The 21,956-nt window shown below is 45.8% G+C and overlaps 1 protein-coding gene across 1 annotated transcript; it reads right to left on the bottom strand.

Moving 5' to 3' along the window:
- Window positions 1-727: 727 nt before the first annotated feature.
- On the bottom strand, window positions 728-19,009 carry TNFAIP6 (TNF alpha induced protein 6). The gene is made up of 6 exons (XM_036386861.2): window positions 18,913-19,009; window positions 7,692-7,829; window positions 6,287-6,448; window positions 2,305-2,533; window positions 1,352-1,392; window positions 728-1,058 (listed from the first exon to the last, which is right to left on the bottom strand). Exons 1-6 carry the CDS (start codon window positions 19,004-19,006, stop codon window positions 904-906), a joined length of 819 nt encoding a protein of 272 aa, XP_036242754.1. The 5' UTR covers window positions 19,007-19,009; the 3' UTR covers window positions 728-903.
- Between the last annotated feature and the right edge of the window lie 2,947 nt (window positions 19,010-21,956).

The raw sequence follows: 21,956 nt of genomic DNA, 5'->3' as shown, positions 1-21,956 counted from the left end.
ACAGTCTTAAAGGATTTTAAATTCAGTAATTTCACCTAGAACAGTCTTAAAGGATTTTAAATTCAGTAATTTAAACTAGAACAGTCTTAAAGGATTTAAATTCAGCAATTTCAACTAGAGCAGTCTCCAACCCGTGTAAACAAGGTCCAGAACCTCGATGGTGTCTTCTGAACGTGCTTGGTGAGAAGTTCCTCCTGCTGCTTCCTCTCACCACTTTTATTCTCTTTACCAAGTAATTCCTTTAATTTTTCTGAAAGGACTTCGTTCTCTGGATGAGGAAACCCTGCCAGAACCCATGGATCTGACAGGAAAATTGAAGTGTGGATCCAGCTGATCCTGTGCTCTCTGTGCTGCTTCCCAATCTTCACCTGGTGGCTGCCAGGCCATCCACAAGATGAATTTTTGTCTTAAAAATAACCTTACACTGAAGGCCCTTCCAGTTCAAGAAGACCAGTTAATTAAAAAAACAATAATGTGTAAAGAACAGGAAAAAAAGCAACAGGCTAAAAAATAAATATGTGGAAATCAAGGGAAATAAGGAGAGAAGAGTCTGTTAAGTTTAAAAATAATCAGGACAGACACACAAAAAATTTGTTCAAGTGGTGCAAGAAATGAGGAGAAGGAGCAGTTTATATAGAAAAAAAATAAATTTTAAGTCTTTGATAGCAAGGAATTCTTCCGACTTTTACAGTACTTGTATTCTAAAAATAATTCTCTATTATCCAAGTAAGTATATCTTATAATTTATTCCCTAAGTGTAGTTTATTACCAAAACACAGAGAAGCCAAAGAGAAAAACTCAGAAATAGAAATGAAAAAATGTCAGAAAGAGATGAAAAAAATGTCAGAAAAAAAATCTGAATAGTGTTCAGTCTAGAGCCCCTTTCTGTGCCTGGAGTTCTGCTCACATAATCCCAAATTTTCCAGCCACGAAGGTGCTTTTGCCCTGGGCTGAGGCATTTTTGGCTGGGGCAGGCGTGTCCAGGGTGGAGTAGCGGATCTGGAACCCCCCTGCGGTCACCGAGGCGTCCGTCAGGAACTTCAGCGTCATCACGTTCCCTGCACAGGAAAAATCAAATTTTATGGGCTGGGGGGCAGAAAAATGGGGGGGTCTCACATGCATTTTGGGGGTTTTTTAATTGTTTTCACATCTATTTTGGGTTTTTTCAGAAATATTTTAGGGCAGTATTCATTTTCTTTATTTAATTAATTTATTTTAATTTTTTACCATTTTAAAAAATTTAATTAATTTCAGGGTTTTTTTCCAGATATATCTTGGGCATTTAATTTTTTGTCACATATATTTTGGTTTTAAGTTTTTTCAGTTCTCACAAAGAGTGCAAATAATTTACCTGTGCTAATGATGTCATCTGGCAACTCATCTCCACAAAACCTGGAAAAATAGGAAATGCTGATGATTAAAGTATGTCATATACTGTAGTATATATTGTATATTGTGTACACTATAGTATATATAATATTTATATAGTATATAGTATGTAACATGCTATAGTACATAGTATATAATATACTATAGTATATATAATATGTATCATATATAGTATGTAATATACTATAGTATATATAGCATATAGTATACTATAGTATATATGCCATATAATATATATTATAATATATAGTATGGATAATTTTATAGTATAATATATAGTATAGATAATTTTATAGTATAGTATAATATATTGAATAATTAATAATAATATAGTAATAATAATATACCATTAATATAGTATTATTAATTATTGCATATTATAATATCTAGTATATATTATAATATATACTATATATACAGTATATATATTATACCATATATAATATAGTATATATTACAATAGTGTATTATAATATATATTATTTTATTATTACATCATTATTATATCATATATTATTAATAATAATATATTAATAACAATATAATGATCTTAATATAGTATTAATAATTATTGTATATTGTAATATATAGTATGCATAGTATATAGTATATATAATATATACTATATTATTATATTTTATAATATACTATATATTATAATATAGTATATATTATAATATACTATATAATATTTGGCATATATACTATAGTATACCATATACTGTATACTTTATACTATATGTAATAGACAATATATAATGCATTATATCTTATGCATTATATATTATAAATTACATATTATGCATTATTTATTTTACATGTATCTCAAAAATGTTACAATTTATAATTAATCAACAGCATTTTTCTGAAGGTGGGACCAATTTACCATGAATTTGCATATCAAATGTGCTTTACCTGCCCACAAATCCATTGACATCATCATAGCTGTCGTAGACCTCCAGGAAGTCAGCCAGGCAGGCCGTGTCATCCTCCACATCAAACTCCAGGAACTGCAGGTGGATCCTCTGCCCGTACCTGACCCGGATGTGCCAGTAGCACACTTGATCGTTCTCGTACTCGTTCGGGTAGCCTGGAGACTTGAAAACGTGCTTGGAATCCGTGAAGACTCCACCGCACTCTTTTCCTAAGGGGGAGGTAAAAGCAGGGAGAGTTGGAGTTTTAATTCTGGCTGTGGTTTGAATCTTCAGACACTTGGAGCTGGAGATTTCCAAGGGAATCACACAGGGACATCCAGAGTGACAAAGATTCTTGTGGACAGGCTTAGCAGCTGCTCTGCAGGCCAAACAACTGAGTTGCAGCAGAAGAAATTGATAAAATAGGAATTCATCCACAGCAAGGAAGAAAGCAAGGCTGTTCGCATGGAAACTGATAAAATAGACACATAAGGGATATTTGCAGCCTTAGTGAGCAGCACTCGTGCCTTAAAAATTTGTTGAAAACTCCTGCCAATTAATTATTGACTTTAATTGTTTTGTACCAATCAAACACAATAAGCTATTGCTTTGTCCAATGAATATAATGAGCTATTTTGATGTAATTATTGACTTGGTGTATCCTATCCCCATCTCTCAGAGGTGGGGCAGTTATCCTCTGTTCATTGGGCAGTTTTCTTTATCTCTCCCACAGCCAATCCTCCCTCAGGAGATCTCTTCTGTTCATGGGCCATTAATTATTAATTATCTTCTGTTCATGGCCAGTGAGTGTCCCTGCATGGCTGATAAAATTCCATCATCCCATGGGGAGATGCTCTGCCCAGGGGAGGAGCCAAGCATTCCTACCTGGGTACAATCTGAGGTTTGGGACAACACAGCAGCCTCTGCCCACTGCATTCCAAGAGGAGCAGCTTCTGCTGCCCTGCATTCCCAGAGGAGCAGCTTCCTGCTGCCCTGCATTCCCAGAGGAGCAGCTTCTGCTGCCCTGCATTCCCAGAGGAGCAGCTTTCTGCTGCCCTGCATTGCCAGAGGAGCAGCTTCTGCTGCCCTGCATTCCCAGAGGAGCAGCTTCCTGCTGCCCTGCATTCCCAGAGGAGCAGCTTTGTGCTCTCCTGCATTCCCAGAGGAGCAGCTTTGTGCTCTCCTGCATTGCCAGAGGAGCAGCTTCCTGCTGCCCTGCATGGCCAGAGGAGCAGCTTTGTGCTGCCCTGCATTCCCAGAGGAGCAGCTTCCTGCTGCCCTGCATGGCCAGAGGAGCAGCTTTGTGCTGCCCTGCATTCCCAGAGGAGCAGCTTCTGCTGCCCTGCATTCCCAGAGGAGCAGCTTCTGCTGCCCTGCATTGCCAGAGGGAGCCCAGGCCCATCTCCACCAGCCCTGGAGCTGCAGAGGAAAACTCCCCCCTTGTGCAGGATCCCTGCTCCAGCAGAGCCACAGCTGGCATTGCAGGAGGGCTGAGCCCCCATGGGATGGGGCTGTGCCACCCCCTGACACACAGGGGGACAGGGACTGCTCTGACTCTGTCAATGTTTTGTTTTCTTTTTTGTACTATTGTATTTGTATTTTTAATTTTTCCTAGTAAAGAACTGTTAGTCCTATTCCCATAACTTTGCCTGAGACCCCCCCTTAATTTCAAAATTATAATAATTCAGAGGGAGGGGGTTTACATTTTCCATTTCAGGGGAGGCTCCTGCCTTCCTTAGCAGACACCTGGCTTTTCAAACCTAGACACCCAGATTTTGGAAGGAGATATTTTGGAAGAAAGTGGCGTGATCCAAACCTCACTGAATTCACAGGAAAAGCTTTCATTGCCTTCAGTGGGTTTGGGGCCAGAGCTGTGTTTTATGTGAGATGCATTTGGGATTTCTGGCTCTCTCCAGCTTTACAGCTGTACTTGTAAGTCACACTGACACTCACATTCATCCTCTCTTCTTCAAAAACCCCTTGCAAGCGTGTCTCAAACAAAAACCAGCTCGTGATCACAGACCTGCTGTTGTACTCCTGCTGTTCCTGCTGCTCCACATCCCCTTTGGGATAAAACCACTCCTGCTTTGATCCAGTGGCCATTTGGACTTTGCCAGCTCCCTGCCAGTGGGGCTGACCAAACTGGGAATTCCTGCCTGAATTTAGGATTTATCCCAGTTTAGAGCTGGGGAGAGGGAGGTGCTGTGTCAGGGGATTCAGGGCACAGGAACTAGGAGCAATAAGATGGATTAACCCCATTAACCCCCTGAGTTTGTAGATTGTCCACAAGCCCAGAACTTCCCAGCTCATCGCCACCCCAGCACCTAGAGAGCTCAGGGGCTGCAACACAAGAAAGACCTGGAGCTGCTGGAGAGAGTTCAGAGGAGCCAGGAGCTGCTGCAGGGCTGGAGCCCCTCTGGAGCCAGGCTGGGAGAGCTGGGAATGTTCCCCTGGAGAAGGGAAGGCTCCAGGCAGAGCTCAGAGCCCCTGGCAGGGCCTGAAGGGGCTCCAGGAGAGCTGGAGAGGGACTGGGGACAAGGGCTGGAGGGACAGGAGCCAGGGAATGGCTCCCAGTGCCAGAGGGCAGGGATGGATGGGACACTGGGAATTGGGAATTCCTGGCTGGGCTGGGATTCCCAGAGCAGCTGGGGCTGCCCCTGGATCCCTGGAAGGTTCCAAGGCCAGGCTGGAGCAGCCTGGAACAGTGGAAGGTGTCGCTGCCATGGCAGGGGTGGCACTGGATGGGCTTTAAAGTCCCTTTCAAGCCAGCCCATTCCATCATTTCATGATCACTGCTGGGTGGGATGAACACTTCAAACACCTCAACAGTTCCACAAGTTCCTCCTGCCGTCTTTGGCCTCCTGGAGCAGAGCACAGGCTCAGTTCTGCCAGGGCTTTGCCCCTGTCCCCCCAGCTGCTCATGTCCTGCCTTCCTGACAGCCCAGCCAGGCTCCACAGCCCCTGGACACCAATCCCTGTAGTGCTGCAGGCTCGTGGCTCTGCACTTTTGGCAGCTCTGGTTTCCTTTGGAGCTCTGACCAAACTGGACAGCAATTCCCTGCGGCCCAGAGCAGACAAAGGAATGGTCCCACGCCGAAATTCCGAGGGCAGGAGTGTCCCTGCAGCTCTGTGTGGAACATCTGGCAGGGCCCCCACCCCACAGAGCTATTTGATGAACATAAACAAGCCCCAGCCCTGGGAGCACAAACAAAATGTGCACAGCTGTGCAGACGTCATGGCCCAGCCTGAGCCTGGCTCTGCCAGGCCAGGGAGCAGCAGCGGGGCCAGGCTGAGCTTTGCTGCCCTGCCTGGTGCCACCTCTGCCTGTCCCCTGCTGGCTGAAGGGACACCAAGTGCCCACGTGGGTGCTGCAGTCACCTGCAGAGCAGCGTGCAGGAGATGGGGAGATGTCTCTGCTGGGCTTCTTGTCAGTCCTGTTGGAACTCCGATCTGCTCTGGAGATCCGCTTCTCCTCCTCCAATTACACACAGAGCGCTGCTGGTGGGAGTTCCACTCAGAGAATCACAGAGTTACAGGATGGTTTGGATGGAAAGGGACATTAAAACTCATCCCATCCACCCCTGCCATGGCAGGGACATTTCCCACTGTTCCAGGCTGCTCCAAGCCCCATCCCACCTGTCCTGGGGCACTGCCAGGGATCCAGGGGCACCCTGTGCCAGGCCCTCCCACCCTCCCAGGGAACAATTCCTCCCTAGGAATTCCTCCCAATTCCCCCCTAGGACAATCCTCCTAAGAATGCCAGTCCCAGGCAGGGCATTCATTTTCAGAGCTGTTCCATCTCAGACCAAAAAAAAAAGAAGGTTTAACCTTAAATTTACCCTGTTGCAGGCAGAATACCTCAGATTATGGGCAGAAAGCCCTCAGACTATTCAGAGAAATTGTGGGCTAGATGCAAAAGAGGACAAAGGGGGAGAAAAGAGGACAGAAGAGGACAGCAGGACAGCCCTGTGGTTGCTCCTCACCGTTGGGGTTGTAGCAGTAGGCGTCCCACCTCTCGCTCCTGTTGAGGCGAATTCCATAATCAACAATCCCAGTCTTGCCAAAGCCGCAGTTGGCTCCAGCTTTTACTATGGGATAGCCAACTCTGCCCTTGGCCATCCAGCCAGCAGCACACACGTGGAAACCTGCAGCAAAGGAGGCAGAAAATGCTCAGTCCTGGGCTGCTCTTATTGCACCAAGTCTGACTCAATGGCCTGGGTGTGATTGGCCTGATAGAAACTGAGCTACAGGGGGGAACAGGACGTTGAGAGGATAATTTGAAATGCAGAGGGTAAAATTGAATTGTGTTCTCCACAATGTGATTACTGGTTCTTCATCTGAAGCCCCAAATCGAATGCAGATGGACTGCACAGTCGGGTTTAAGTGCTCTACCAGCACTTGTAATCAAATTAGCCATTGGATGGGTTTTCCAAGGGTGTTCTCTCTTTCCCTTTTGAAGTCAGACAAATTTACTCAATCCCATCTCAAGGGTTCTCAGCATTAAGTTCTAAAAATAAATATAATACTACAGACAGCTAAAATCCCCAAGCATTTGCTTAAAACACTTTCAATTTAAATTGAAATACCTGAAATGCCTCAGGGATTTCTTGCCAAACAAAAAGATCCCCTTAATGCATTTTGTGGCTGAGAACTCAACACCAACAGCCAAAGAATGCAATGTTGTAGAGACCCATCCAATGTTTTCATGGAGAGGAACTGGAACATATTTGTGGCATCTTAGGGCTCAGAGCTCCTCAGAAGAAACAAAAGTACCCTTTTCACATGTGCTGCTGCTGGGAGCCAGCTTCTGACTCAACAGCAGAGTGAAAAAATGTCTGGAGTGGAGCGGAGGATATTTTCCATTGTTTTCCCAGTGCTCTGAATGAATGAAGAACTTCTTAGGAATCAGCTGGAAATGCAGGGGAGATCTCACTCTGCTCCACTTTTCACTCCAAGCACAGAACTCATTCCCTTGTAGACAAAATATCTTGATGGAAATAAAAGTGGTTGGAGCAAGTCCAGAGGAGGTCAGGGAGATGCTCCCAGCGCTGGAGCCAGGCTGGGAGAGCTGGGAATGCTCCCCTGGAGAAGGGAAGGCTCCAGGGAGGGCTCAGAGCCCCTGGCAGGGCCTGAAGGGGCTCCAGGAGAGCTGCAGAGGGACTGGGGACAAGGGATGGAGGGACAGGAGCCAGGGAATGGCTCCCAGTGCCAGAGGGCAGGGATGGATGGGACACTGGGAATTGGGAATTCCTGGCTGGGAGGGTGGGGACACCCTGGCACTCCTCCTGCTCCTTATCAAAACCCCGTGGAGTTTCCAACGAGCCCCAGAGCTCGGGACAGAAACGACAACACCCACCCAGCCCCCTCAGCCCCTGTGTTTCCCCAGACCTATTTTCCGAGCTGCCTCCAGCTGCTGCAGCGTGGCCAGGTGTCCTCCCTCGTACTCGCACACGGCCCTGGCCTCGGCGAAGGTCAGCCGGTACTTGCCGGAGCGCGCCTCGCGGTGGTACACGCCGGCCGCCCGCTCTGCAGGGACAGGGACAGGGACACAGGTCAGCCAGCACCTGTGCCTCACCATCACACAATCACACAATCACACACAATCACAGAATCACAGAATCATGAGGTTGGAAGAGACCTCTAGGATCAAGTCCAACCCGTGCCCCAACACCTCAACTATAGCGCCAAGTGCCATGTCCAGTCCTTTATAAAACACATCCAGAGGTGGTGATTCTACCACCTCCCTGGGAAGAGCATTCCAGTGCTGTAGCAGGCTCCATGGAGCTGGCCAGAGCTCCATGGAGGATTGAAACTCAACAGCAGGAACTACTGAGTGATGATGAGACAGCAAAATAAGCTCCTGTCTTCTGTCTCGCCCCATAGCTTATCTCTGTAACCCCATAGGTCACCTTTTCCCTGACCCTCACTATTGGACAAGTTTGGATCCCCCTATACCCTATAAAAGGGGCTGGTTTAGCCCATTTGGCAAGAGAAGAGCTGTCATGGAACCCTTCAGAGATCCCTCAATAAACCATGGCTGTGGCACGCCAGGACCCCTCCTTCTCCTCTCTCCCGTCTGCTTCTGCCCCAGCCAAAGGCGCCCCAGCGAGCCAGCAAAGAGCTGGAATCCTGAGAGAGCTGAGAATCACTAAAGAGCTGGAATCCTGAGAGAGCTGGAATCCTGAGAGAGCTGGGAATCACTAAAGAGATGAGAATCACTAAAGAGCTGGAATCCTGAGAGAGCTGAGAATCACTAAAGAGCTGGAATCACTGAGAGAGCTGAGAATCACTAAAGAGCTGGGAATCACTAAAGAGCTGGAACCCTGAGAGAGCTGGGAATCACTAAAGAGCTGGGAATCACTAAAGAGCTGGAATCACTAAAGAGCTGGAATCCCTAAAGAGCTGGGAATCACTAAAGAGCTGGGAATCACTAAAGAGCTGGGAATCACTAAAGAGCTGGGAATCACTAAAGAGCTGGGAACCACTAAAGAGCTGGAATCACTAAAGAGCTGGAATCCTGAGAGAGCTGGAATCACTAAAGAGCTGGAATCCTGAGAGAGCTGAGAATCACTAAAGAGCTGGAATCACTAAAGAGCTGGAACCCTGAGAGAGCTGGAATCACTAAAGAGCTGAGAATCACTAAAGAGCTGGAATCCTGAGAGAGGTGAGAACCACTAAAGAGCTGGAATCACTAAAGAGCTGGAATCCTGAGAGAGGTGAGAATCACTAAAGAGCTGGAATCCTGAGAGAGCTGGGAATCCTGAGAGAGGTGAGAATCACTAAAGAGCTGGGAATCACTAAAGAGCTGGAATCCTGAGAGAGCTGAGAATCACTAAAGAGCTGGGAATCACTAAAGAGCTGAGAATCACTAAAGAGCTGGAATCCTGAGAGAGCTGGGAATCCTGAGAGAGCTGGGAATCCTGAGAGAGCTGGAATCACTAAAGAGCTGAGAATCACCAAAGAGCTGGAATCACTAAAGAGCTGGAATCACTAAAGAGCTGGAATCACTAAAGAGCTGGAATCCTGAGAGAGCTGGAATCACTAAAGAGCTGGAATCACAGCTTGCCAAGGGTGGCCACGGCTGAGAGCTGAGGGGTATTGGGCACTCTGTCTCCCACAGGGACTGAGCTATCCTGAACATCCTGCAGCGCTCGGGGACAAGGCCAATCTGAAGATCTGGGTCTTATCACAGTACTTTATTATTCTTTCAGTGAAAAATTTCTTCTTAATATCCACGTCACTATAGAGCGTGACACAGCACAAGGTACCAAGGCTCCATCAGAAGGGTGCATAAGAGGGATTTGTTAGAGCAACACGTTGCTTTTATAGCTTTTCAAGATATCCACATTTACTTAACAGACACATTCACTGCTCGTTGGTCACAAGAAAGAAACCAAGTTCTCAGTGGGTGACCAAGGAGCCACATCATTCTGTGAGCCAGCTGGAGTCCGTATCTTTTATCTTTCTCTCCTTCATCACCTCTCCATGGTGACAGCCTTGGTGTCTTCCTCAGGAGAGATATGGGGCTTCCCTTTATCTTCAGGAGGCCTTTGCTGGCTCACAAGAACAGCACAAAATGCCTTTCCTACAATCCAACCTATCCCTTCCCTGCCGTGGCTGGAGGCTGAGTCCTCTGGTTCTGTCAGTGCTGCCCGGTGGGAGAGACCGACCCCACCTGTCCTCAGCCTCCCTTCAGGAATCTGTAGAGAGCAATGAGGGCACCCCTGAGCCTCCTCTTCTCCAGGCTAAACAGCCCCAGCTCCTTCAAACCTTCCTCACAGGGTTTGTGTTCCAAGCCCCTCACCAGCCTTGTTGCCCTCCTCTGGATGCGCTCAATATTTTCTGAAAAAAAAAATATTTTCGGATATTTCCTGAAAAATCTCTTTGCCCAGAATTTTCTCCTGGGAAGCTGAGAAGCCTCGGAGAGGAATGAAAACAACAATTATCTGATTGCTGCTCCTGTGTTTTGCTGCTTTGTAATGTGGTTTGGCCATTGTTTGCCATCTGGTCATTGTTTCATTGGTTCCATGTGCATTGTTTTTACTTAATCACCAATCAAAGCCAGCTATGAGTGACTCTCTGAGGAGTCTGCGTTTTTATTATTCATTCTTTTCTAGCCTTCTGATGTATCCTTTCTCTTTAGTATAGTTTTAGTATAGCAATATAATATAATATAATATAATATAATATAATATAATATAATATAATATAATATAATATAATATAATATAATATAATATAATATAATATAATATAATATAATATATAATATGATATAATATAATATAATATAATATAGTGTATCAGCCTTCTGAGAACTTTATGTCTAAGCTTAATCAACAACAGAAATAAAACCTACATCTTTATAACCAAGGCACTTTAACACGATACATATGCAATCCATTTTAGTATTTGCAAAAAGCCAATATTTTAATTTCACCTGTATCTATAACACAGGTGAAGGGGAAACGTTCACCTGTGCCACACAGGAAGCATCAGGAAAGCTCAGACCTGCAGACCCCACAGGGATGTGTGTGACACCCAGAGGGGTGGATGTATGTGATGCCTTAGGATTTTAGCTTTTATATTTTTCATGTATTTGTAATCCTGCAATTCTTTAGTGTAGAACTCCATGTCCAGTGTCAGCTGCTGTTCTCCCGTTCTGTCAGACAAACAATTCCTCTCCAGGCCTGGGAATCAAGGACACCTCACTGCCTCAGGCCCTGAGAGATGGAGACAGAAGTGAGTTGGGGGCAGCAAACTTGGGGTAAATGACTTTATGACCTGAAGCTGGAATCGGAACAGATCAACCCCCAATATATAAATGGACCAATCTTATAAAAGTGTGAAACCTGTGACCAGTTGTCCATTTTGAGTGTAGCCCCTGGGGGGCTTTGTCTGCCCTAAACATACCTGAAAGGCCTTCAATAAATAAACTGCTTTTTATTGCCTTAATTCTGTCTGGCCTCTGTTTTTAGGTAGCCCAAAAAGGGATGTGTGTGACCCCCAAGGGGTGTGTGTGACACCCAGAGCCAGGATTTGGGGTGGGGGAAGTTTAGGCCAGAGCCAGTCAGTGCTGGGAGAGTTTGTGAAGAACAGAAAATCAACAAGAGCTGGGGAGGCTCCCCCGGGCTGCTCCAGGGGCAGAGGTTTGGGAACAGTTTGGAGCCAGCAGCCCCAGCCCTGTGTGTCCTGTCTGACCCAGGGGAATCCTCCTGGATCCCTCTCACAGCATCCTTCTGGCTGGAACTCCCAGAGCCTCTGCAAGATGAATCAGAGCTTCGTTTTGAATCTCCAGAGAAGTGAAATCACAGCTACTTGGATAGAGGAGAGGCAGGAATTAAAGGGGGGAAAATGTCAAATAAAAATATCCGAGCGTGTGTCACAAAGGGCAGGACCAGAACAATCGCTGGCTGACATTTCTGCTGCACGGAAAATTAAAGCAATTTCTTCATTATTTTTTACTTTGCCGTGGCAATCCCGAGACAAAACAGCTTTCCAAGGAAACCTAGAAACTGCCAGTGCTGCTACAAGTTTTACAATCTTTGCATGTTGAGCTTGTCTGGTGCCATATGTATGGAAATCTGTCTCAGCAGCAATCTGCATATCTCATCTGAGGGTTTTTTTGTTTAGGTCTCACTTATATTTAGCAGAATCTGAGAGGAATGGCTGTTTGCAGCTCTGCCCAGCCAACGAGGCTGAGAAAAGATGGAAAGCAGGATTTTTACAGTAGTTATTTTGCAGCATAAAAATAAAGAATCTATTTTCTAGGGACACGCTTGGGGTTGGTGCTTTTGGCTGGGTTTTGGGGAGGGTTTTTTAAAAGCCACTGAATTGTGGTTGGGAATGGTGAGAGCCCTTAATAGACCCAGGGTGATGTTTGCCAGGGTGGGTTTTGTGCCCAGAGAAATAAATGATATTGCTGACAGCAGTCTGAGGAGAGGGAGAGCGTCCCTGGGAATATCCCTGGCATGGGATAACAGCTCCTCCACAGAAAAACCTTCCTGAAGGAGCCTCACAACCCACAGCTGGGGGACTGTGGCATGTTCTGGTACAAAAACTCCTTTTAAACTAAGAATTTATTCATAGGAATTCATTCATGAGGCCTGATTTTTAAGTACACTGTGAAAGGGAGTAACACCCATAACTAAAGATGGATCTTTGCCTGGATAATTCAATTTGACACAACAGGTCGTGTACATGGAGCCAAGGATCTCCAGTGCTTGAGGGCCAGAAGATGCCTTGGGAAGGTGAGGAACACACTGTTCCCATGCCTCCACCAGAATCCAAAGATGGTTTGGGATGATCCCATGAATGTGCCTGCTACAGCTTTTTGAATATCTTTTGGGATTGCTCAAAGACCCACTGGCACACCATTTAAACAGGTGGGAAATTGTTTTTTTTGGGGCTGTGTTGGACAAACATTTGGTATCTAAACCTGAAGCATTAGCCAAAGTCACCCAAACATTTGGGTAAGGTTGGCGAACTGGGAAATCTGCACGGCTCAAAGCAAGCAGAGCAAAAAAAGCAGAAGCATAACTTTTGATTTATTCACAGGAAGTATTAGTTTTCAGTCACTCAGCAGTCTGTCATGGCTGAGCCCATGAGAAATCAAGATAAATCAGCTCAGTGTGTGTGAGCAGGGTTGGGAATGTTGGGTTGGGAATGCAGGGCTGGGGAATCCCTGAGTCCCCCAGGAGCCAGCTCAGTGCTGGGCCTGCCTGCAGGCTCTGCAAATATTTTTATTTTAACTGGAAGTTGGCATTCACAGGTGCAGATGATAAAAAAGCTGATAGTTTGCTCGAGGTATAAATTATGTTTTTACTCTCTCTTGTTGGATTATGCCCTTTTCTGACTCAGAGGAGTTTTAAAAACTTTTATTCCGTTTTCAGTCTCATGAGAAGGGTGAGACAACACAGATGTTATAATTCACATTATTATAATTACAAGATAACTATTTTTTAATTACAATACACTATAAAAATAATTTAGTTTCCTATAAATCTATTTCCCACATTTCTCAGATGACCATTTAAAGAGTTGGAATGATTTTTTCCCCATGTTTGCCATGTTTATCAGACTGGGAAAGGATCTGCAAGAAGGCAGCAAGAAATGGTCCTGGAAATGTCTCAGGCACAGAAAATTGTGTTGATTTTCTTAGAGAATTCAACACATCAGTGATTTTAAAGCACAGTGTGAGGGACAAGGACTGGGGAAAAAAGTTCTGAAGAATTTCAGAAAGTTAAAAAAAAATTTTTAAACTTCTTAAAGTTTTAAATTTTGCAAGAGTTTGTTCTTAGTTCTGAGCATGAGAAACATCAATCATTGGCCTGGAAGCCTGGAATCCCCATCACTGATCCTTGCAGAGCATGGGAAGGGGATTGGAAACCACTGATTGTATTCCCTGAGCTCTCAGTGCTGCCACTAAAACCTCACCATTTTAGTTGGTTTTTGTTTTTCACCTGGCAATGTTATTTTCAGATCTTATCACTCTAAAGGTATCTCCCCACACTTATTGCTGGAATGTCACTATGGACAGGCAGCAGGTTTACCAGAATATTGCTGTTGGCTGCTGAGAATTTTGGATTTCTGTGCTGCCAGGCACTGACAAGAGAACACTGCATTGACCTGGGGCCCTGAGGAAGCTTCCAAAATGGAATGGTGGAACTGGGATTGTGGGTGTGCAGTTTGGATAGAAGTGTGTGATATCACAGGGAGGGAAACTCAGAGTTTAAGGGTTTGGAATACAGGAATAGATAGAGAGCAAGGTGGAGGGTTTAGGGAAGAGGCTGCTCCTTCTTTACCTTCTTCTTCACAGGTTTGGGTGGTTTTGTGTAATTGATAAAAAAGTCCCCATTGCAGGACATCAGTGATTAGTTATTGGGTTAAATTGGAAATAATTGATGTATCATTTCTTAATTATCCTTAAAAGGCCTAGCAAAGGGAGAGATAAACCTCCATTTTTAGTTTGTCAGAGTGAAGTGCTGCAGAACTCGGTTTGTGAGACTGTGACAGAGACAAGAACCAACAAACACCTGAGTCCCAACAAGAAATCCCATCTCACACATTCAATCCTGACCTTGGAAGAAAAGAAGCCAAATAATGGACATATTTCTGGGAAGGTCAGCCCTTCACAGAGTCTGCAAGGCTGAGAGCAGCAGCAGCAGCACCCTGTGAGGAGCAAGCAGCCTCCATCCCTTTTATTCGTCTGCAATGTGGCAAAACAGCCTTGGGAAAACAGACCCCACAGAGTCCTGCCCCAGCTCTGGGTGTCCCAGGCAGTGACACTGACAGAAAATCCCCATTAACTGATGGGATCTTGCTCTGGCACTATTCCCCCCCTCTGTCCTTAATTCCACTGTGCAGGGAGACAAACTCAGCATCAGCCACACAGAGCTGGGTCAGAGCAGGGTGAACTCCTCATTTCCATATTTATGGCTCTGGACGTGTTTCCATGCCCACACTGACAGGAAAATGCACAGGAATTGCTGTTCATGGAGCTCTGAGGATGAACCTGCAGGAAATGCTGATTTTTCTGGCAAGCACAAGCACGTGCCACGGGGCCATGGGTCCCACTTCTCCAAACGCCTCCTTGGAGCCCAGGGACAGCGGGATCCTGCCAGGACAGCGGGACCCTGCCAGGACAGTGACCCTCAGCTCACCCACAGCAGCAGGAGGGGCTGAAGTGCAGCCAGCCTCTGCTGCACAAACACAGGCAGCACGAAATTTGGCCAATAAAGGACCTGTAATATGCATGAGACTCCTGGTAAATGCTCAATAAAGAGGAATATTTCACTTTTAAGCAGAGGGTGGCCATGTAGCTCATGGCAGGGGCCTCTGCTGCTCAGAGAACTTCACCAAACAGGGTTGGTGCAGCACCTAAACCCCCTGAGAGGGAGTGGGAATGGGAAAGGAATTGGAATTGTGAACAGAGGGCAGCAGCTGGCCTGGAAAACCCCACAGCACTGAGAACTGGCACTGGGATGAGCCCAGGAGCAAATCTGGGCAAGGCTGTGCCAACCCTCCCACAGCTGGCAAAAAAACCCTGCTCACAATGGGCTGGTGGCAAAAAGGAGCAGCACCAAAATTCCAGTGGCACCAGGAACACATCCCCAAGGAGCAGCTGCAGCAGCACTGCCTGAGGAGCAGGAGGGGCTTTGGGACAAGGAAAAATGTAAAAGGAAAAAGGTGAAAGGTAAAAGGAGCATTTCCAGAGTGACAGCAATTCAAGATTTATATATATATATATATAATAAAAACATATATCAAAACATTATATATATAATATTTTAATATCTTTATATATTTATAATATATCTATTATATACATAATGTTATATATTTATTATAAATTTATTATTTATTATATATCTATATATTATATATTTATATATGAATATTTATACATAATTATATCTATTAATGTATAATTATGTATATATAATTATGTATAAAATAAAATGTACCTATTATATCTTCATATATTTATTATATGTTTATATATTATATCAATATTATATTTATATAGGCTAAGGGTTTGCGGAGGAAAAAGCTAAAACGGAAATTTTCCTGAATTTTGGTTTTGGCTCTTTATCAGAAGAGGAGAAAAGCAGAGCTCAGATGTCACTGTGCATCCCCAGCTTTTATTCCTCTGATGCTCAGGCACGGGGAGGCTGAGGTTGGGGTGACTTCCTTTACTATTCAAGTTATTTTATTTTAAATGCAAAGAAGCATGAACTGGATGGCTGCGAATTTGCCAATTTTGTCTTCATTTATATACAGAGTCACTGAATTCCATTGGTAACTGAATTAACTGCACTCTGGGGTTCATTTCAGCAATGTTATAGCTGCACTTACACAAGATGGTGCATTTCTATTTTGGTTTGTTTACTTAGCAAAAGCCATCAGGTTTTTTACCCCCTGGTTTATTTTTGTTTACTCTCCTGCTAAATGTGTAGAGGCGTAGCCAAACAGAATTTTATGATGCATTCCAATTAGCACACAGTCGCTCCATTTTAAAGCATTTAAAAAGATTTGCCTTCAATTCATGAAACTGCTCAAATGATGGCTTTTATCCCAAATTTCTGACCAGCAGAGGTGGAGCCTGGAGCTCCCAGGCTGCCCTTTCCTGGAGCCCTCCCCACCTGAGCAGCCTCAGGAATTGTGAGGCACAGCAGGCAGGGCCCGAGCTTTGGGGGGAAGGAGAAGCCATTAAAAGAGCAGTTTCCTTATCTCTTCCACAATCCTCCTCCCTCTGGGGGGGACACCTGCTGATAACAGCCATTGAATGTCCCTGCATGGCTGATAACAACTACAGCATCCCATTGGGAGATGTGAGCCCAGAGGGAGGAGCCAAGCATTCCTGCCTGGATATAATCTGGAGATTCTGGAACACCAGCCAAGCATTCCTACCTGGATATAATCTGGAGATTCTGGAACACCAGCCAAGCATTCCTACCTGGATATAATCTGGAGATTCTGGAACACCAGCACGGCTTCTGCACTGGATTCCCCAGAGGAGCAGCAGCTGCCTCTGCCACTGGATCTTCAGAGGAAGAGACTGAACCCTTCTCCAGGATCCCTGCTCCAGCAGAACCAGCCCTGGCACTGTAGGAGGGCTGAGCCACAATTCCCATTGGATTCTCCAGGATCCCTGCTCCAGCAGAACCAGCCCTGGCACTGCAGGAGGGCTGAGCCACAATTCCAATGGGATTCTCCAGGATCCCTGCTCCAGCAGAACCAGCCCTGACACTGCAGGAGGGCTGAGCCACAATTCCAATGGGATTCTCCAGGATCCCTGCTCCAGCAGAACCAGCCCTGACACTGCAGGAGGGCTGAGCCACAATTCCCATTGGATTCTCCAGGATCCCTGCTCCAGCAGAACCAGCCCTGGCACTGCAGGAGGGCTGAGCCACAATTCCAATGGGACTGCTGCCAACACCCTGACCCACAGGGTTTCAGGTTGGGTTCTGACTCTGGCAGTGTTGTTTTTAGTTTACTGCATTGTTCATTTTATCCTTTTATTTTCTTCTCTATTAAAGAACTTATTTGTTATTTCTTAAGAACTTATGACTTCATATATATAAGTTATATAACTATATATTGTTATTTCTAACAATAACTACTAATAACTACTTATTGTTATTTCCTGCTCCCATATTTTTTGCCTGAGACCCCCTTAATTTAAAATTTATAGCAATTTGGAGAGGGGTGGGTTACATTCTCCATTTCAGGGGAAGCTCCTGCCTTCCTCAGCAGGCACCTGTCTTTCCAAACCAAAACAGCAGCCCAATGGAAAAGGATCCTTTCTGTGCCTCGTTTGTGCTCCTGGGGCTTTGCAGACTCCTCTGAGAGGGGCTGGAGCCACGTGGTGGTGGCTCATGAGACACCCGAGCACTGCCAGCTCCAGGGATTCCTGGAAATCCTCAGGGAAATCCACAGCACTCTGTGGGGATGGGGGATTTGGAAGCATTTGTCTGGAAAACAGAGCACTCGCTGCATGCCTTGATTTTGGCATCCTCTGGCGGGCTCTAGGCTGGGTTAGCTCTCTGCTGTAATGGATAATTACAGCGAGCTATAAAAGAGCCCTCAGAGCTCTGGAGACCCTCTGGAGGTACCAGAAACCTTCCCACAGCATTTTTGTCTTGCCCTTTTGAAACCTTCCCCAAACGACGTGACCAGCCCAAACATCCCCGTTCCTGCACTTTTCCAGAGAGCCGGGAAATGTTATCACTGTTATTTCCACATCATTTAGTTTCACATGCAGGACCCCAGGCATGGGAAGCATGTTCATGCAGAAAGTAATTCATTCCTTTGGCAAATGTTTCTTTTCAGGCTCCTTTTCCCTCAAAACAAAGCCACTGTTATTTAATGAATGCGGTTTTCACTTTACCTCCCGCTGCAGGAAAATGCATTCAGATGATATGTTCTATAATTACCTTTTAAAATAAATAAATAACTTTTCCTGCAGGAAAATACATTCAGATTATATATTTTATAATTACTTTTTAAAAATAAATAAATAACTTTTCCTGCAGGAAAATACATTCAGATTATATATTTTATAATTACTTTTTAAAAATAAATAAATAACTCTTCCTGCAGGAAAATACATTCAGATTATATATTTTATAATTACTTTTTAAAAATAAATAAATAACTCTTCCTGCATGGAAATACATTCAGATGAAATGTTCTATAATTACTTTTTAAAATAAATAAATAATTTTTCCTGCAGGAAAATACATTCAGATTATATATTTTATAATTACTTTTTAAAAATAAATAAATAACTCTTCCTGCAGGGAAATACATTCAGATGAAATGTTCTATAATTACTTTTTAAAATAAATAAATAATTTTTCCTGCAGAAAAATACATTCAGATTATATGTTCCATAATTAACTTTCTAAAATAAATAAATACCATTTCCCGCAGTTCGGTGAAATTGTAAGGTTGTAAAAAGGGCCAGTTGCTATTCAGATGAAGCGATTTCAATGAATTTCAGTGCAGATAAATATTGGTATCGATGCGCAGCTGAGTTTTGTGCTGCTGGGCAAACGCAGCGAGCCCGCAGCATGGGCTGGGTGAAGAGGGGCAGATTTCTTACCTAGCCAGATGGAGTTGTGCAGCACGCCATCCCTGAAGCCCCAGGCTGCAGCCCGGTCCCAGAGCAGGGCGGAGAGGAGCAGCAGTGCGAGCATCTCGGGGCTGGCTGTGCCTCTGCAGCTGCTCCGCACGGCCCCAGCCTCCTGCAACATCTGCGAGCCAGATCTTAAATACAGAGCTCGGCTCTGAGGTCACGGGGCTGCTCCAATTGTGCTGCTGCGCTTCTTACCCAACCTCTGTGGTGGCTGCAGTGACTCACGGCTGGCTCTGCTCCTTCCCAGCCTGGCCAAGAAACCATCCCGTCCCGTCCCGTCCCGTCCCATCCCGTCCCTCAGCGCTGCAGCACACACAGACACTGCCCCAGCCAGGCTCTGCTCCTTCCTCAGCACTCGCTGCCTTCAAGCCGCACACAATGAGACCAGGAGCCCGCCTATCTGCCGGGACTGTTCCAGTCCTCTTACATTTACAGCAGCCACGGGATCCCACACACTCCCCCTCGTCCTCATTTCAACACTCCCTCCTCCAGGAGATCCCACACATCCCCCTCATCCTCATTTCATCATTCTCTCCTCCAGGAGATCCCACACACTCCCCCTCGTCCTCATTTCAACACTCCCTCCTTCAGGGGATCCCACACATCCCCCTCATCCTCATTTCAACATTCCCTCCTTCAGGAGATCTCACACACCCCCTCTAATCCTCATTCCCTCCTTCAGGAGATCCCACACACTCCTTCTAATCCCCATTGAAATATTCTCTCCTTCAAGGGATCCCACACACTCCCCCTCATCTTAATTTCAACATTCCCTTCTTCAGGAGATCCCACACACTCCTTCTAATCCCCATTGAAACATTCTCTCCTTCAAGGGATCCCACACAGCCCTGTAACACTCATTCTCTCCTTCAGGAGATCCCACACATCCCCCTCATCCTCATTTCAACATTCTCTCCTTCAGGAGATCCCACACATCCCACTCATCCTCATTTCAGCATTCTCTCCTTCAAGGGATCCCAAACATCCCACTCATCCTCATTTCAACTTTCCCTCCTTCAGGAGATCCCACACATCCCCCTCTCATCCCCAATTAAACCTCTTCTCCTTCAAGGGATTCCACACACTCCCTCTCATTCTCATTTAATCCCATACCCTCCTGAAACACCCTTGGAAGCCCAAGAATAAGAGCTCCTGGGTTCTGTAAAAAATGGATTTTTGTGTTCATTTTAAATAAATCAGTCTAAAGCTTGGGATGTTTCTCCCTATCATCCTGTGTATAAAAATCAAACCTTTTGGTACAATTCTACTCCTGGCAGCCTTTCTAAATCCAGTAATGCCCCTCCTGCAGCTGCCCTCAGGAAGGGTTTTGGCTCTCCTTTTACAGAAAATTAGGGTTTATTCTCCTAGGGGATTCATTTTCTCAGTGGCTCTATTTTCACAGTGACCTGATCAATGAAAAGAAGGCAGGAGAGAATATTTTCCACGGATTGTTTGAGTTCATTTTCCCTACACGGGATCTGCAATTGCGAATCCCACTCCCTCATCAGAGGAAAGCTGCAAGTGTCAGAAGCAGCTGCTCTTTGTTCTGCAGCGGGAGCCCAAAGTTCTCCTCCAGAGCAGGGTGCAGGGGCTGATTCACAGGCTGACAGCTGTCTGCCTGCCTTCCTCCTGGCTGCCCTGCCTCCTGCAGCTGCTCCTGCAGCCTGGGAGAGGGAATGCGGGAGACGAGGGGGTGGGAAATGGTCTGGGCTCCACGCTCGTGAGCAGCCCTTGGAAACCTTTGTCCTTGGAGAAGCCTTCCCTTGGAAAACTCTGCCCTCCAGTTGTGATAACACAGCTCCTGAGTCAGGGGCTGTGCACAGAGCTGTGCTCGTCACCAGGCAACACCCGGCTGGATGGGATGGATGGATGGATGGATGGATGGATGGATGGATGGATGGATGGATGGATGGGGGATGGATGGATGGATGGATGGATGGATGGATGGATGGATGGATGATGGATGGATGGATGCATGGATGGATGGATGGATGGATGGATGATGGATGGATGGATGATGGATGGATGGATGGATGGATGGATGGATGGATGGATGATGGATGGATGGATGGATGGATGGATGGATGGATGGATGGATGGATGGATGGATGATGGATGGATGGATGATGGATGGATGATGGATGGATGGATGGATGCATGGATGGATGGATGGATGGATGGATGATGGATGGATGGATGATGGATGGATGGATGGATGGATGGATGGATGGATGGATGGATGGATGGATGGGGGATGGATGGATGGATGGATGGATGGATGGATGGATGGATGGATGGATGGATGATGGATGGATGCATGGATGGATGGATGGATGGATGGATGATGGATGGATGGATGATGGATGGATGGATGATGGATGGATGGATGGATGGATGGATGGATGGATGGATGGATGATGGATGGATGGATGGATGGATGGATGGATGGATGGATGGATGGATGATGGATGGATGGATGATGGATGGATGGATGGATGCATGGATGGATGGATGGATGGATGGATGATGGATGGATGGATGATGGATGGATGGATGGATGGATGGATGGATGGATGGATGGATGGATGGATGGATGGATGGATGGATGGAAAGGGAAGGGTGGAGGTGTCTGTGCCCACTCAGATGATTTGTGCCACTGAGGAACGTTCCTCACCACTCCAGCCCTCAAGTGGTGGGTGCTGAGCAGCCAGGCCTGGTGCTTCATCTGTGCTTGTTTTCTGCTCTACACAATCCCAGGATCTCTGAGGCTGGAAAAGCCCTCCCAGCCCATGGAGCCCCAGCTGTGGCCATCCCCAGCCTGTCCCCAGCCCAGAGCCCTGAGTGCCACCTCCAGAATTCCTGGGACACCTCCAGGGATGGGCACTGCAAACCTCCCTGGGCAGCCCCTGCCAAGGCCTGGGCACCCTTGCCAGGAAGAATTTTCCCCAAAATGCAAAAATGGGGCTCCTTTTAGGGCTCCTTTTCTGTTGTTGGTGTGAGGGGTTTGGAGC

Source organism: Molothrus ater, chromosome 7 (genome assembly GCF_012460135.2).
Source record: "Molothrus ater isolate BHLD 08-10-18 breed brown headed cowbird chromosome 7, BPBGC_Mater_1.1, whole genome shotgun sequence".
NCBI lineage: Eukaryota > Metazoa > Chordata > Aves > Passeriformes > Icteridae > Molothrus > Molothrus ater.
The sequence above is the reverse complement of the archived record's forward strand: the minus strand, read 5'-3'. Positions and strand labels throughout refer to the sequence as shown.

Excerpts from the sequence above, each read along its gene's own strand:
- TNFAIP6 (XM_036386861.2), bottom strand. The coding sequence starts at position 19,006 with ATGCTCGCACTGCTGCTCCTCTCCGCCCTGCTCTGGGACCGGGCTGCA. Across the intron at positions 6,449-7,691 it reads GGAGGCAGCTCGGAAAATAG|GTTTCCACGTGTGTGCTGCT; the intron begins GTCTGGGGAAAC and ends CCTTTGCTGCAG. Across the intron at positions 2,534-6,286 it reads CTACTGCTACAACCCCAACG|GAAAAGAGTGCGGTGGAGTC; the intron begins GTGAGGAGCAAC and ends CCTCCCCCTTAG.